Consider the following 18,056-nt stretch of genomic DNA (forward strand, 5'->3'; position numbering starts at 1 on the left):
GGGTGGCAGGATAAATAACAAGCACCGGGCAGGCAGGCCTAACGGAAATCTGTTATTCAGCTTCCGTAGTGTTATGTTAGGCCTGCATGGCTGAACCCTTCCACCATGCCTCAGGGCACGCCGCACATGCCAATGCAGGGCTCTTACAGAAGCATGGGACTTCCATAGCGTTGGGCCTGTGCGGCTTCACCCTTTCACCTCAGGGCCCACACTGATGCACGGCCCTTAAGGCCCACCAAAATCCTCAGCACCAGGCGCATGATGCTGTTAATCTGGCCCTGGGTTCCTGGTGAACAGGAGTAAAAAATCCCCACCAGTGTCCTACCGAGAGATGGTCGTCCCCCTGGCATGGATGGTGTATGCCGCATTCAAGCAGAGGCCGACTCCATGCCCCACCGCATGCTCTCCTCCCTTGGCCAGCCCCGACCGAGCTGCCCTGGCTCCATCTCCTGCTGACCAGTTTAAGAACCTGGAGTCAGTGCAGCAGGCGCTGTGCACCCTGACCTGCCCGGTGGGCAGAGAATACCTGGGGTGGAGCTTCAGCCTGGGATGGGGTCGGGAGGAGGGATAGCAGGAAGGGGGCCCAGTCACTGTATCATGGACCTCTCGGTTGTACTTGCCCCTTGGCAAAAAGTTGCTGGTCAGCCCCTGATCTATGGCCAACTGGAGGCCAGGAAGCCATGGAAAGACAGGGTGGGGACAAACACATAGCTGTTCAGGGTTTCATGTAATGGTTTATGTGTCATATTGTATTTTCCCTGTTAAAAGAAAAATAGATAGAAGTGATATTTGGCTCTATTTAGAAATTTTATCTACACCTTATTTTAAAACAATATCACGCCTTTTAATTAGATTGGAATAATGTACAGATGCAGACATTCTACTGAAGTCAGGCTTAGGGGAGCCTTCTAATGCCGCGTACACACGATCAGGATCTTGGTCGGAAAAAGATATGATGGCTTTTCCGACGGGATTCCACTCAAGCTTGTCTTGAATACACACGGTCACACAAAAGTTCTCTGAACTTTTGACCGTCAAGAACGCGGTGATGTACACCACTACGACGAGCCGAGAAAATGAAGTTCAATGCTTCCGAGCATGTGTTGAATTGTTTCTGAGCATGCGTGATTTTTTGCACGTCTCAATCTTTTGCTGGTTGGAATTCCGCCAGCAAAAGTCCGATGGAGCATACACACGGTCGTATTTTCCGACCAAAAGCTCACATTGGTCTTTTGCTGGCGGCATTTCCGATCATGTGTACGGGGCATTAGAGATGTCTTTTGTCCGGCCAAACTATTTTTATTTAAATTTTTGATAGATTGGAAAAGCCACTTCCCATCCGCTTATGCTAACATGCATTGTGTTAAGGCAGCCTGTTCAATCAGAATGTATTGACATTGCACAGCAATAAAAGAAAAACTAGACCTCAGCATTTTTCTGTAACTTGGCTCACCACAACACCGGTATGTGATACTTTTCAGGGTGAGTCTGCTGGCGCCTACTATGCTGTGTGTTGGGGATACATACTAGTGTAATTATTATTATTATACAGGATTTATATAGCGCCAACAGTTAGCTTCACACCTTAAAATGTGTCATGCTTTACCGTGCCGTGTGGTAATATGTGCTAAAGCATGCATTTTAGTGTGTGTTACTGCAATGCATGAGTGTGAAGGGAGCCATTTACAGAAAAAATGTGAGAAAGTGAGGGAAAATTTGCAAAAATTGTTTGTTTTTGTATGTAATGCGGTGAAAAGTTAGGACCCCCTTCAGAGTTACAGTAAATGAGAGGGGATGTCTTTAACTGCGCCATGGATAGCAGTAAAACCCCAACAGGGGTCCTGGCGAAACTCACGTGATGTGAGTGAAATGCGTTGACGTCGCAGCTTCATGTGACCTGGCTCCCCTTTCATTCCCATCTGACTAACATTCCACCCGCACAGCCTGCACTGAGGTTTGGAGGACTGCTCAGGTGACATGAGTGTTACTCATCTACTGACTTTCGCATCCGCCCCACAGCTACCTGGGAATTTCTGTGGAAATCAAGGAAGTTCATTGAGTAGCGGGTCCGCTACCATTGTGAATCACCTGTCGTGGAAGACAGAGCATCAACAGGAGATCGGGTGAGACTGTTCTTGGACACCGTTCCCGTTCCCTCATGCTATTAGCCCTCTGCTGTTACCATTGCTGTGTGGATGTTTCCAGATTCATGACTAACAGGCCACAGTGACTAAACTAATATTCCCTCTTTCCACCTCCTTGGCTGTCACTTTTATATGGCGATTGAAATATACCTCCTACCTCCAGGTTGTGCCTGTCTGTGCTTTGCAACTCAGCTTTCAGTCCTCAGCATATTGCGGTTTGTGGCCCATATACATGGGCTGTTCCTTTAGTGCCTCAATAAGGCTTAATAAGGTCTCTTGACAGTTTTCCATTCATTTTGGAATACAAGCCATGGCTGTACATACCAAGTGCTTGATATCTATTTGCCTCTAAAGCTAGCTGTATGCTTGTCAGTGGTTAATGAATGAGAGCCCGGGTCCTTTATTTTAATTTTCTGACAACGTTGTCAGGAATGGTTTTTATTATGGTGTGGTGAAGGTTTTGGTCTTTTTGTTTGTTTGATGAACTTATATACAAATAAACGTCATCAATTTGATAGTTACATCGCTGTGTGTTTCCCTTTGGAGTCCCTTCACGTTAGTATACTTTACCTCAGTCATTTTCTTTCATTCTAACTCTTCCCCATTCTCTCTGGCACAAAAAAGTGTTTGGATTTACTGTACTTTAACAATTAACTTATGGAAACAAAACAAGCTTTAAGATAATAGTGGAATATTTTAATAATATCTCTAATATTTACAATTATGTTTAGTTCATCCACACAGTCCATTCTCATCACTTCAGATGTCTAATTTAGCCGTGTCACCTTAAGAGTCCCCCAATACACAACGTTCTCCCTCTGGGTATAGGTGTCATAAGGCTCAAATTCTTGTGTGTCCTGCAAAGACAGAGGCAAACATTTACACAATGGTTTTATTTTCAGGATGTACAGAAGTTACAGTATTATAGTTCACAGAAATCATAAAGAACACCCCCCCATGAGAAACGTGGGACTTTAAATGTACCAACAAGGAAAAATATATGTAAACCTCTTGTACCGAGCCCGACCCCATCAGTTCAAAAGGGGGGCCTGGGCACCTACGGAGGAGGAGGGCAGACTGTACTGCCTTATTGCTGACATTTGTGACTTTTGTGGGGATGGGGGATCAGTTCTAGTATCAGTGACCCAGACAGACTGAAGCCTCTGGATCAGCAAGAAGCCTAGCATTTTTATATATAAACATATGTATTGTTTGTGATGGGAGTCACTTTGGGCGGGGGGCTGGTGGAACCCAGAACCCCCTGGAGAGGTTGGGAAACCCTTGCTTCAGCTCCCCATGCACCTCCTATGTCTAAGTTACCCTGTGTCTATTAGGGGCACAGGGTGACCAAGAAAATGATGGACAGCTACTAATGGACATTGAGAATGTGGCTTGGATTTCTAATGGAACAGTAATATTTATGCACAATATCTCCCAGGAAATATACAGAGACTATTCCTGGTTTGTTTGATTCTGAATTATACATGTTAATTGAAAGAGCTGATCACAGCTCTGTACCTCTGGCCTCTGTACAATGTAGGAGACAGTCCGTCTGCTACTGGTGGTCTCCTGCTATTGTGTGAAGGTGTTCTGTGTTTATACTTATGATAATGTGTATTCTACTGTGTGAAGCTTGGTGACAACAAGTCAGACCTGTAGTGAAATCCTGATTAATCACAACAATGGCCAGGTCGGCTTGGAGTTACCTCGACTGCTTTAAGTGACTAGGTAATTATCTATGTTAATTCTGTTTCTGGTTACAGTTTGTATTGCTAGGGTAATATGATCAGAAGGGGGGATGTCCTCCTGGTGTATATATTTGTGTGAGTTTGTTCAAATAAACATTCCATGTTCCTACAAGCTAGTGTTGGCTAGTGTTGTACGTTTTGGCTATAATATCAGATCTCTGATGTTCAGACTGGAGGAGGCTGTATACTGACGGAAGCACTCAAGCAGAGTGCGATGGGGGTTTGGTGACATTGCTCTTACCAGAATAATATAAGGGTAGAGTGTAGTGTGGATCAACCTGCCAACATCCTATGTAGCAACAGAACAAAGGCATACATGTGTCGGCACATGATATCATCACGCCCTATAGGTGGGGCGACACTATGTGTTATCATGCCAAGGGGAGCCTCCCTAAATACCAGCTTATGCCACACGCCTCGTGGCGGCTGTTTAGTGCCAATGCACAGCGCATCTGTCAATTGAAGGATTATTTCCTCCCTTGAGGATGATTGGATATTTAAAGTACCTGCCCACCTATCTTCAGCCTCTGCTTGAGCGTGATGGCTGACGACTTGCATTCCTTGAAGAATCCTCTATATGGTAATATACTTTTTTCTTTTTGGGATCTCCTTTCCACGTATGCTTTTGTAGTTTTTAATTGGTGTCATATTGTGATTCTGAGACCTATACAAACACCATTCCCTATTTTAGGGATGTTTTAAATGCACTGCACATACAATGCATGTCGGATCCTATTTATTATACCCTCTTAAGCTCCTTAGTGTTCGTTTGGGTAATTATTACATTTTAATTTTTTCATAGAGTGTTGCCTTGCACTTACTCTAACAAGCAGGATTGAATGTGGTCCATTAACCTTTTATGTGTATATGGTTCACCTTTGTAAGTACCAACAGCAGCTTGCAATATGTAAATGATTAATATACGTATATGTATAATGAAACATGACTTTATGTAATTAACTTTAATGAGCACTATATATTTATGTTGTAGAAGTACAAATACCCATTATCTACCCTGAGGAAGGACTACATGTCTGAAACATGTTGGGATTCATTATTAGAACTCATCTGGGCTGACCTCTGTTTTGTCATCTGCAGCCCTCTGGGTGTATCTGATGTTGTCAGTGTATTTGGAGTACTATTATGAGGTTTAATGTAGAAAAATGTAAAATCGTGCATTTGGGTGGCAAAAATATGAATGCAATCTATAGACTGGGGGGAGAACCTCTGGGGGAATCTAGGATGGAAAAGGACCTGGGGGTCCTAGTAGATGATAGGCTCAGCAATGGCATGCAATGCCAAGCTGCTGCTAATAAAGCAAACAGAATATTGGCATGCATTAAAAGGGGGATCAACGCAAGAGATAAAACGATAATTCTCCCATTCTACAAGGCTCTGGTCCGGCCGCACCTGGAGTATGCTGTCCAGTTCTGGGCACCAGTCCTCAGGAAGGATGTACTGGAAATGGAGCGAGTACAAAGAAGGGCAACAAAGCTAATAAAGGGTCTGGAGGATCTTAGTTATGAGGAAAGGTTGCGAGCACTGAACTTATTCTCTTTTGAGAGGGGATATGATTTCAATTTACAAATACTATACTGGTGACACCACAATAGGGATAAAACTTTTTCGCAGAAGAGAGTTTAATAAGACTTGTGGCCACTCATTACAATTAGAAGAAAAGAGGTTTAACCTTAAACTACGTAGAGGGTTCTTTACTGTAAGAGCGGCAAGGATGTGGAATTCCCTTCCACAGGCGGTGGTCTCAGCGGGGAGCATTGATAGCTTCAAGAAACTATTAGATAATCACCTGAACGACCGCAACATACAGGGATATGTAATGTAATACTGACACATAGTCACACACATAGGTTGGACTTGATGGACTTGTGTCTTTTTTCAACCTCACCTACTATGTAACTATGTAACTATTCTATTATGTTTTGTCAACACAGGTATGGCTCTTTAGATACAATGTTATTTTATTAGGACACAGGTCCTTTTTATTGAATATTTCTGAAATAAAATTGACTTTTGTCTTTATTGAATATTTCTGAAATAAAATTGACTTTTGTCTTTTACATACACTTATGTACATATGTGTATGTAAAAGACATATGTGACTCTGCCTTCAAAGTCCATGATGAGTCTTTATGTACTTTGCTCATACCTTTATGCTATGTGTTGCTCTTAAGACCAGTTTAATCTGCTGTTTTGCCTTCTCTGGTTCTTACATCCTCTCATCATCAACATTCTGATGATTTTAATGAAAAGTTTTCATTTTCTTTACTTACCTTATATTACCCCCAGTGATGTCATCGCTGGGTTTCTCTATGCAATACATTCAGATTACAGCTGGTGGGAGTGACTAGCAGGGTGCATTATATCCCAACACCCTGCTTCAGTGCTCCTGTCAAGAGCCATCAGTCCTGATGCAAGCAATGGGCTTCTCTTGGGAGAAGTTATGCAAACAGACAGTGCCTTGAAAAAGTATTCATGCCCCATGACATTTTCCACATTTTGTCATGGTACAACCAAAAATGTAAATGTATTTTATTGGGATTTTATGTGATAGACCAACACAAAGTGGCACATAATTGTGAAGTGGAAGGAAAATTATAAATGGTTTTCAATTTTTTTTTATAAATAAATATGTGAAAAGGAAAGTGTACATTTGTATTCAGCCTCCTTTACTCTGATACCCCTAACTAAAATCTAGTGAAACCAATTGCCTTCAGAAGTCACCTAATTAGTAAAAGTCCACCTGTGTGTAATTTAATCTCAGTATAAACACTGTTCTGTGAAGCCCTCAGAGATTTGTTAGAGAACCTTAGTGAATAAATAGCACCATGAAGGCCAAGGAACACACCAGACAAATCAGGAATAAAGTTGTGAAGTCTAAAGCAGGGTTAGGTTATGAAAAAGTATCCCAAGCTTTAAACATCTCACGAAATCACTGTTTAATCCATCATCTGAAAATGGAAGGAGTATGGCACAACTGCAAACCTACCAAGACATGGCCATCCACCTAAACTGACAGGTCGGGCAAGGAGAGCATTCATCAGAGAAGCAGCCAAGAGGCCCATGGTAACTCTGGAGAAGCTGCAGAGATCCACAGCTCAGGTGGGAGAATCTGTCCACAGGACAAGTATTAGTCGTGCTCTCCACACATCTGGCCTTTATGGAGGAGTGGCAAGAAGAAAGCTATTGTTGAAAGAAAGCCATAAGAAGTCCCGCTTGCAGTTTGCGAGAAGCCATGTGGGGGACACAGCAAACATGTGGGAGAAGGTGCTCTGGTCAGCTGAGATCAAAATTGGCGGAGGTTCACCTTCCAGCAGGACAACAACCCTAAACATACAGCCAGAGCTACAATAGAATGGTTTAGATCAAAGCATAGTCATGTGTTAGATTGGCCCAGTCAAAGTCCAGACCTAAATCCAATTGAGAATCTGTGGTAAGACTTGAAAATTGCTGTTCACAGACATTCTCTATTTATCATTTTCCTTCCACTTCACAATTATGTGTCACTTTGTGTTGGTCTATCACATAAAATCCCAATAAAATACATATATGTTTTTGGTTGTAATATGACAAAATGTGGAAAATTTCAAGGGGTGTGAATACTTTCTCAAGGCACTGTATGGTGGGACAGAGCCAACTTAAAAAGGTTTTAGGGTCTTCCAATGTGACCTCTACAGTATCTGCAGGGTGCAGCAGGTGTGCAACATTTAGCAGCACTGAAAAAATAATGCTAGCAGATAAAAAAAAAAAGAATAACTCATAGTATAGACTGTGGTCTATTGTATACAGTAACAGTTAAGGAGTCTCCTCTGGGGGCGTGGCCTAATGTAGCATGTGAACGGACATCTTTCTTAGCAGCTCTGGGATCCCTTTGCATAATCCTGTGTAATACTGCATACCTGCCTATCCAATTTGACTGATTTCTCTCCTGGCTAATTTGGGAAGGCCCTGTGACATCTCTTGGGACTTTGGTGGATGGGAAATCATAAGAAGAAGCAGCCCCCAGCCAAGATGAGTATTACCACGCGCTCTTGCCAAGATGGCCATCACTCCACCGCTCCTCACCCGTTCCTGGCATCCATGCCGAAACTGTTTGGAGTGGAGCCTGATCCCTCTCCGCGACCCTCTCCTGGAGCCTCCACTTCTCCAGCGCTGCTGTCCCAAACCTCTCCTAGTGACGACGGCATGGAAGACGGTCCGGAACCGGAGCCTACCCTGCTGGATGTTCTTAAAATTATTAAGAATTATTAAGGTAAATCATACTGATTTTATGGGTAAGGTGGCAGAGCTCAAACTGGATATAACTATAATGATCCAGGACATGCATAACATACAGGGACCAGGTCTCGGACATGAAGCGCCGCATCAGTGATTTGGAGGACACTGTTAACCCTGTCCTTCCTATAAAAACCTGTGGCACCAAAATCAAATCATTGGAGGACAAGGTGGACGATTTGGAAAACCGTCTACGCAGGAACAACCTACTCTTGGTAGGCCTGCCCGAGCAGGTTGAGGGTTCTGACGTGGTATCCTTCCTGGAAAGTTGGTTTACCCTGGAATTTGGGAAGGACTGTCTATCTCCCTGCTTTGTCCTGGAAAGAGCTCACAGACTTCCTGGCAGACCGCTACTTACAGGTAACCCTCCCCGCACCATGGTGATCCTGTGCTCTGCTCACATAAAAAGGGATCCTAAAGATCAACAATGCAATGGTAGTCCTCTTCCCTGACTACTCCCCAGCTGTCCATGCCTCGAGGGCCAAGTACCAACACGTCAAGCAAAAATTGAGGGAGAAGACATCCAATACTCCATGTTATTTCCTGCCACATTGAGGGTTATCTACCAAGGCCAGGTGCATTTTTTCCAAACCCCTGTGAATGCTCTCTCCTGGTTTGAATCCGTGCAACAGTCTGGTCATTTGTCTGATTGTGTACCTAAAACCTGATTGGGGCTCTCCCTCTGGTAATGTGTTCTACCTTTTCCATTCCAGCATCTGGTATCACTGCTGGGGCAGGTATCTACAAATTTATGTCCTGTCATGAGGATATAGATCCCCATCTGGGAGACTATGCTGCTATTGCTAGTTTTATCTTTGATCACTGACTGATCCAATGTTTGTTCATTGACTTTGGCTGTATTGGCCATGTTCCCTGCATCAACTTGCTGTTTGGGGTCTAAGCCCGCTCCTTGTTTTTGGTGCAGGGAAAGGGTTAAATTTTGGCTGTGGTTTTTATTACAAGTGTCTATTCTTGATATAGCTCTAATGTTAGTTGGTATGATTGAAGTGTGTATGTGTGTGGATATCCACTCCTGATTTTCAGGAACCCATCTGGCAGGACATGTGTCACTACTGGAGGGACAATGCTGGGTCCTCCTCGACAGGCCCCGCATGGGATGCCTTTAAGGCAACCGTGCAGGGCTCCTATATCTCTAATATTGTTAAGCATAGGAAATCTACACAGGCTACCCTTCGAACCTTGGAGTCCTCCTTAGAGACAGCCAGGGCCCAATATATGCACTCCCCACTCCGGACCCCCATGATGTCTTGGTAGGGACACATAAGGCACTGGATCTCCATAGGGTGGACACAACTCAAACAACAACTCTTTTTGTCTGCAAGGTTGCACGAGCATAGTGGAAAAAATGTTAAGATGCTGGCCTATTTTTCTCGCACGGAATACACGGATAGGTCCATACCACAAATCCAAATACCCGATGGCTCAGTTTCATCAGATCCTTTGACCATAAACCTGACATTCAAGTCCTTCTATGAACACCTATATTCGGACCCACCCTCCCCAACTGAACTTGAGTCGGTGGGGTTCTTTGAATCCATCCCATTCCCTGAATTGGAGGACTCACACAAACTTATTTTGGATAAACCCCTGACGATCTAAGAAATTACAGAGGCCATATACGCTCTCCCCCCCTAACAAGACTCCAGGGTTAGATGGTTTACATGTTGAAAGTTACAGGAACTATGCAGAAGACTTAGCACAGAAACCACATTCTCTGTTCGGACAGGCATTAGAGGAAGGTGAGTTTCCCGGGTTTCCCACCTCTATGTGTGAAGCGCTGGTTGGTTAACCACAAAACTAACGCCTGGATCAAAGTGATGTGATAGCCTGTGTATTGTTATAAAAGCGTTATAAAAACTGTATGAACATGGGGGAGGTGTTTAGCATGGCTCGGATTGGTAACATCCCATGGGTGGGCTATATCTTGAATGTATACCATAAATATGCTGTACCCAGACCAATAAATCGAACAGTGTGTAGATCTAAAAAAAAAAAAAAAAAAGGAAGTCTCCTCTCACCCAGTGACCACATCATACATTGTAAGTACTGTGATCTACTGTAATACATAGAAGTGTTACACTTACACATGATTTAACACGCACATGCTTGAAAAAACATCTGAAGCTAAAAGCACTCCAGCCAAGATTTGCCTTTAAACCAGAAATTTCCCTGGCAGTCCTTTTTTCTGCCAATTGATGTCCTCCTTCTAATGGCCAGCATCATTCAACCCACTGGCGGAACTACCAGGGTCGCACCGGGATCCTGGTGTTCCGCCACTGTGGGGTGGCCCATAAGCGTCTGTTACACTCTCACTTAAACTGCCCAGACAGACCCAGCACTGACAGCCCACTTGCATCCCCCCCGCCTTGCATGGACAGGGGAGGAGAGTGACCTAGATCTACTCCTTCTCAAGCCCCTGTCCTCCTGTGTGTGCCCATGGCCCCACCCACACTCCAATCAGATTGGAGTGTGAGCGGGGAAGCCGGGGATGAGTGGACGGGGAAGACACAGCCGGGAACAGCATGGAGAATGAGCGTGGAAGATATGCAGACTGCACAAGCCTCCTTCCTTCTTGGGGTGAGTGAGCTCACATCCATCCATTCACCCCCTCCGTTATCTCTCCTGCCTCTGAATCAGTACAATAAGGGGTGATTAGATTTAAGATTTAAGGGGGTGCTCCACAGACTCTGATGTAAAGGGGGCTTTGGTGAGCAGAGACCCCCTTTGAGAAAGTCACGTGACATGTGATGATACACGCGGGGAGATGGAGTCAGTGACGTCTCCGCATAGTGTTCGGCAAACACAGCCATAGCTGTATGAGCGGTGAAGCTGTCTGACCATTATAACAAAAGCGATTCAGCTACTGCAAATGTGTGAGTGGATTACATTGTTTTCTCAGTCTTGCAGCATTTAAAAACACTGCGCAATGATGGTTTTTCTTTTATCTCTATGTGAATCATCACCTTGCAAATGTAATTCATCATGCAACTGTGATCTGTGAGTATTGAAATACAAGCAAGTTCATCAAAGGCAATTGATTGGACATTCAGACCTCAGGTGGATTGACACAAACAGACACTATTTATTGTTTTTTTTTCCATCTACATATATCTAGGGATGTGTGTTCCCTTATATGTTTTTGATGCATCTATTTGCATTTATTCACTTTATTGATTGATATATTTATTTGCACCTATTCACTTTACTGATTGTGATATCAGGGTATATGTTTTTGATGCATTTTTTTGCATCTATTCACTTTATTGATTAATTATTTATTTGCACTTATTCACTTTACTGATTATGATATCAGGGTATTTTTATGGTTTAGGATTTTATATATAAGCACCACTCCAAAAGATGGGGATAGTTTGATAAGCACACCAACATATTTTATATTGATTTAAAGTAACACAGTGCCGTATCGCAAAAAATGGCCTGGTCATGAAGGGTATCTTCCGGAGGGCAAGTGGTTAAATAAAATACATTTAATGATGTGAAAAAAAGCAAAAAGCTGCATGTTTTATATCTGCCTAGGCTTTAGGTAGCATAAGCTAAATAATGAATTTCTGATCATAGCAAGAGTTAAGTTTCCAATCAAAAATTTGACTTTATTTACAAGATTCCCATTAAATGCACGGTACAAAGTTTCTGGTAAATCACTTTTACCTTAATTAGGCTTATAAAATATGTAACACATGGAAATTATTTGCAAACCAGCTTGAGATTTCACTTTCACAACTAGCAGTTTACCACATACCTCTGCAAAACCTTCCACTTGTTGCGGGGGAGATGTGTTAAGTGACTTTTTGGAGCACGTTCTGCAAATAAAGGCCAGAAAATGAAAATATTAATTTCAAGAGAACCAGTCATGATTAGGTTTATGCAGCCCAAATGCAGCCAGATTATTTATTAAGTCTTTGATAGGGAAGGGTTAGAACCCTTGTTGACTTTCTGTTGTTTTCCATTGGGAGAGTTGTTTTCTATTTCTATTTGATGGGTGACAGATAGGAAAGGCAAAGTAAATCTCCCCAATGGAATTACAGATGGTAACAAATACATTTTTTTTCTAGTATGGAAGATTTAGAACCATACTGTTGTTTGTATACCCATTGGGGACATTTCCCTGTGTTTCCTATTTAGGGGATGGGTATCAAGAAATGAGATAGGGTGTCAGTACATCAGGATTGTCCAATTTTTAGATATACAGTACAGTATCTCACAAAAGTGAGTACACCCCTCACATTTTTGTAAATATTTTATTATATCTTTTCATATAACAACACTGAAGAAATAACACTTTGCTACAATGTAAAATAGTGAGTGTACAGCTTGTATAACAGTGTAAATTTGCTGTCCCCTCAAAATAACTCAACACAGCCATTAATGTCTAAACCGCTGGCAACAAAAGTGAGTACACCCCTAACTGAAAATGTCCAAACTTTGCCCAAAGCTTCAATATTTTGTGTGGCCACCATTATTTTCCAGCACTGCCTTAACCCTCTTGGACATGGAGTTCACCAGAGCTTCACAGGTTGCCACTGGAGTCCTCTTCCACTCCTCCATGATGACATCACAGAGCTGGTGGATGTTAGAGACCTTGCGCTCCTCCACCTTCCGTTTGAGGATGCCCCACAGATGCGCAATAGGGTTTAGGTCTGGAGACATGCTTGGCCAGTCCATCACCTTTACCCTCAGCTTCTTTAGCAAGGCAGTGGTCATCTTGGAGGCGTGTTTGGGGTCGTAATCATGTTGGAATACTGCCCTGCGGCCCAGTCTCCGAAGGGAGGGGATCATGCTCTGCTTCAGTATGTTGCAGTATATGTTGGCATTCATGGTTCCCTCAATGAACTGTAGCTCCCCAGTGCCGGCAGCACTCATGGAGCCCCAGACCATGACACTCCCACCATCATGCTTGACTGTAGGCAAGACACACTTGTCTCTGTACTCCTCACCTGGTTGCTGCCACACACACTTGACACCATCGGAACCAAATACATTTATCTTGGTCTCATCAGACCACAGAACATGGTTCCAGTAATCCATGTCCATAGTCTGCTTGTCTTCAGCAAACTGTTTGCTTCCTTGTGCATCATCTTTAGAAGAGGCTTCCTTCTGGAAAGATTTGATGCAGTGTGTGGTGTATTATCTGAGCACTGATGGGCTGACCCCCCACCCCTTCAACCTTTGCAGCAATGCTGACAGCACTTATACGTCTATTTCCCAAAAACAACCTCTGGATATGATGCTGAGCACGTGCATTCAGCTTCTTTGGTCGACCATGGCGAGGCCTGTTCTGAGTGGAACCTGTCCTGTTAAACTGCTGTATGGTCTTGGCCACCGTGCTGCAGCTCAGTTTTAGGGTCTTGGCAATCTTCTTATAGCCTAGGCCATCTTTATGTAGGACAACATTTTTTTAAATTTCAGATCCTCAGAGAGTTCTTTGCCATGAGGTGCCATGTTGAACTTCCAGTGACCAGTATGAGAGAGTGAGAGCGATAACACCAAATTTAACACACCTGCTCCCCATTCACACCTGAGACCTTGCAACACAAATGAGTCACATGACACAGGGGAGGGAAAATGGCTAATTGGGCCCAATTTGGACATTTTCACTTAGGGGTGTACTCACTTTTGTTGCCAGCGGTTTAGACATTAATGGCTGTGTGTTGAGTTATTTTGAGGGGACATCAAATTTACACTGTTATACAAGCTGTACACTCACTACTTTACATTGTAGCAAACTGTCATTTCTTCAGTGTTGTCACATATAACAAAGATATAATAAAATATTTACAAAAATTTGAGGGGGTGTACTCACTTCTGTGAGATACTGTATATATCATAGTTTGTGGACTCTATAACTTTCCTACAGACTAAATAACATACACCAATTTGGAGTATTTTCACCAAAGAAATGTAGCAGAATAAATTTTGGCCTAAATTTATGAAGAAAGATTATTTATTTGCAAAATAGAAATTAAGAAAAACAATTTTTTCGTTTATTTAGCAAATTATAAAAAACGCCAGCAGTTATTAAACAGAACCAAAAGAAAGCTCTATTTGTGGGAAAATAATGATAAACATTTCATATGGGTACAGTGTTACACGACTGCGCAATTGTCATTCAAAGTGTGAGAGCGCTGAAAGCTGAAAATTGGCCTGGGCAGGAAGGGGATAAAAGCATGGGCGTCGGCAGAACTTTTTTCAGAGGGGGGCATCATTTTAGGGTCACCCATGCGCCGCCCCTTTTCGACAATGTCATCACATTGTCATGGTCAGAGACAGCAGGCGTAGTACAGTTCCTAGGATAAGTAATGGATAATGGCCGACAGGCCCTCTTACCAGACCCAGCGAAACTACAGCAGTGATCCCTCCAGCTGGACAATCACTCACTCTGGGTTCCCCGGGGGTGATTCTGGTCAGTAGTGTAACATGTCTGTACCCTGGCAGAGGCTTAGTCTGTCTCTCTCTAGTGGCACTGGGCAGCATGGCTCTCTCTGGTGGCGCTGGGTAGCCTGGCTCTCTCTCTCTGGCACTGGGCAGTGTGGCTCTCTCTCTGGTGCTGGGTAGCGTGGCTCTCTCTCTGGTGCTGGGTAGCGTGGCTCTCTCTGGTGGCGCTGAGTAGTGTGGCTCTCTCTCTGGTGACACTGGGCAGCGTGGCTCTCTCTCTGGCTTCCGCCCAGCACACGCCTCTTTCTTTGTCCTGTATCACTCACTCCCTCAGCTTTTTTCCAGGCTGCAGTCTCTCAATCTCTCTCTTGATCGAGCTGTAGCCTCCTTCCTATGGAAAATGGGGCCACCAATCTTCGGGACTACATGTCCCATGATGCTCTCCTCTCCTATTCTCCTTTGATTGGCCCTCAGTTATGATAAATGGGGAAGGAGCGGAGTGGGCAGGAAGCTGGGCGGGGAACCTGGTGAGAGCCGCCATCTCTTCTCTCTGACAGGAGAGGGGGGGGCGAGCGGGGGCAACCTCTGACAGCCCACAGCTCGCCATTCTCCTGACACAGCACCGCAGACTTCTCTGCTGGACTGAGCAGGGAAAAGAGCCCGCAGTCAGACTACACTGATGGGGGGACTTTACAGCACCTTGATGGTGTCACCCGCTGGCTGCCCGCACCCCCATAGCGATGCCACTGTGCTGAATGTGCCAATCCGATCCCTGATTTCGGGGGGGGGGGCACTTGACCCCCCTTGCCCTTACCTGCGGACGCCCATGGATAAAAGTGCCCTGTATTGAAGTGGTTAAAGCAGAACTTCTGTGATTTTTTTTCATCTTTCCATCTATTACATCTTCTGCCCTTGTTGTTTTAACTTTGGATAGTAAAACATTTTTTTTTCTGCCAGTAAATCCCTTATACAGCCCACTTCCTGTTTCTTGTCTGGTCATTAGCCTAGGCTTATGACATCATGTACAGCTCTCTCTCTTACCCTCGTGAGAGTTTGCCAGGAAGAGAGAAGTGATGAGTCATAAGAGCTGCAGAGCTAGAGGTGTGTATCACTGTAAATCCAGGAAGTAAAAAGGCAGTGGCGCCAGCTGCCCACAGTTAAATTGGATGGAGCCAGAGTCAGTGGAGAGAGATTTCTGCAATACAGAATCACAGTATATATAAAATAATATGCAAAGTGGTTGGAGGGAAGCTTCAGAATGGCAAAATTTAGTGTTCCACTGTGAAATGTGGGGTGTGGCTTAAATTGTGCTAAATACTGGGCATGGCTTAAAGGAGGTGTGGTTTAACAGAGTCCGAGATGCCTCACAGTGCAGAGTGCGGTAATGTTAAATAGGGAATGTACAGTGTGGAGTGCCTGGTGGTGGGTAGTATGTGCAGGAGAGGAGTGCGGAGTGTATGGTGGTGGGTAGTATGTGCAGGAGAGGAGTGCTGAGTGTATGGTGGTGGGTAGTATGTGCAGGAGAGGAGTGCAGAGTGTATGGAGGTGCTTAGTATGTGCAGGAGAGGAGTGCAGAGTGTATGGAGGTGGGTAGTATGTGCAGGAGAGGAGTATGGAGTGTATGGAGGTGGGTAGTATGTGCAGGAGAGGAGTGCTGAGTGTATGGTGGTGGGTAGTATGTACAGGAGAGGAGTGTAGAGTGTATGGAGGTGCTTAGTATGTGCAGGAGACGAGTATGGAGTGTATGGAGGTGGGTAGTATGTGCAGGAGAGGAGTGCGGAGTGTATGGAGGTGGGTAGTATGTGCAGGAGAGGAGTGTGGAGTGAATGGAGGTGGGTAGTATGTGCAGGAGAGGAGTATTGAGTGGATGGTGGTAGGTAGTATGTACAGGAGAGGAGTATTGAGATGATGGTGGTAGGTAGTATGTACAGGAGAGGAGTGCAGCATGTATGGAGGTGGGTAGTATGTACAGGAGAGGAGTATGGAGTGTATGGTGGTGGGTAGTATGTACAGGAGAGGAGTATGGAGTGTATGGAGGTGGGTAGTATGTACAGGAGAGGAGTAGGGAATGTATGGTGGTTGGTGGTACAGTATGTGCAGGTGAGGAGTGAGCAATAGGAGATTATGGGGCCCCCCAGGCAATAGATTATGGGGCCACACAGTATACACACACACACATACAGTATACACACACAGACACACAATATACACACACAGTATACACACATAGAATACACATACACACACTGCAAAAGGTACTGGAGAGGCGGGGCAGCTATAATCTTGGGATTTTTAAAAAAACACAGATTTTTACATACTGTCCCTGGTTTTATTGAGGCTGGCAACCCTGATGGGGCCCCTTAGTGGCATGGGGCCCTCGGGCAGTGCCCGAGTGTCCGAATGGTCAGTCTGCCCCTGGGAGTGAGGATTGTGGAGTAGGGTAGTATGTGCAGGAGAGGGGTGTGGAGTGTATGGAGGTGGGTAGTGTCAATAGGGCAGTGGGTGTTGTCATTAGTTATTTATTTTTATTTTTTTTTTAATTTTTCCTGCATCTGGCAAGAGAGGAGAAGAGGGAAGCCGACTGTGGAGGGACGAGGGGGGCAGAGGAGAACACAGAGAGGGGCTGGAGGAGGACACAGCGGCCAGAGGAGGAGGAGGACACAGGGGACAGTCCAGATGATCGGTGTGGGGGTGGGGAAAGTTGCACGCACCTATCTCCCTGTATGGCTTTTCAGCTGACAGCCGCTGTCAGCGGCTTCACTAAAGGCTATACAGAGATCGGTGCGTGCAACTTTCCCCACCGCCACACCGATCATCTGGACTGCCAACCTGGGGATCATCCATGTGTGCAGTGTGGGTCACAGTGGGTCCCCCCCTCGGGGGCCCATGTGCAGTGACCACTCTGCACCCATGGATGATACGCCACTGCTTGATGTGCTGATGGGATTTCTTCACTCTCTTTAAGGCTGGGTTCACACTCTCCTAAACCTGCACGGTTTAGGAGATATTGACCCTGCATGCAGCCTCTGTCAGCGGCGCATGCGCTCTGCAGGTCCGGCAGTCCGTGCTGCATGCGCGGGAGTGATGTAATCGCGGCTCTGGCCACTCACAGCACCAGAGCGAGCGATCGTGGAAGAAACGCCAAGGGAACATGTCAGGTCCCTCAGCAGTGAATGGGTGAGCTGCGGTAGCTTCGTTCTAAGGTAAGTATTTTGAGGCATACTAGCACTTGTGCTGCTATTGTCTTGCAGGTTGTTTTTTTTTTCGTGGTTTATTACCTATTTAAAGGAACAGTATTGCTTGACTTGGACACTGTTTGGGCATTTATACCCGGGTTCAGAGGGACTTACGTTTGAGAACTCCAACAGAGGATTTGGGCCCCGATACATAAAGCAGTGGGAGGGAGTTTGCCTGACATTATCGGACCTCTATTTTTGCATTGCCCCTTAGTATAGGG

At 44.7% G+C, this 18,056-nt stretch overlaps 1 protein-coding gene across 2 annotated transcripts in view; it reads right to left on the reverse strand.

Moving 5' to 3' along the window:
* Positions 1-2,839: 2,839 nt before the first annotated feature.
* Positions 2,840-18,056, reverse strand: part of LOC141130118 (cell surface glycoprotein CD200 receptor 1-A-like) — a 69,048-nt gene continuing 53,831 nt past the window's right edge. For both annotated transcript variants that reach the window (XM_073618072.1, XM_073618071.1), the window contains exons 5-6: positions 11,967-12,027; positions 2,840-3,001 (exon numbers count right to left, since the gene is read on the reverse strand). In XM_073618072.1, the coding sequence (XP_073474173.1) occupies positions 2,912-3,001; positions 11,967-12,027 (151 nt within the window). In that variant the 3' untranslated portion in view covers positions 2,840-2,911. The remainder of the gene's footprint in view (positions 3,002-11,966; positions 12,028-18,056) is intronic.

This window comes from Aquarana catesbeiana, linkage group LG02, assembly GCF_042186555.1.
Source record: "Aquarana catesbeiana isolate 2022-GZ linkage group LG02, ASM4218655v1, whole genome shotgun sequence".
NCBI lineage: Eukaryota > Metazoa > Chordata > Amphibia > Anura > Ranidae > Aquarana > Aquarana catesbeiana.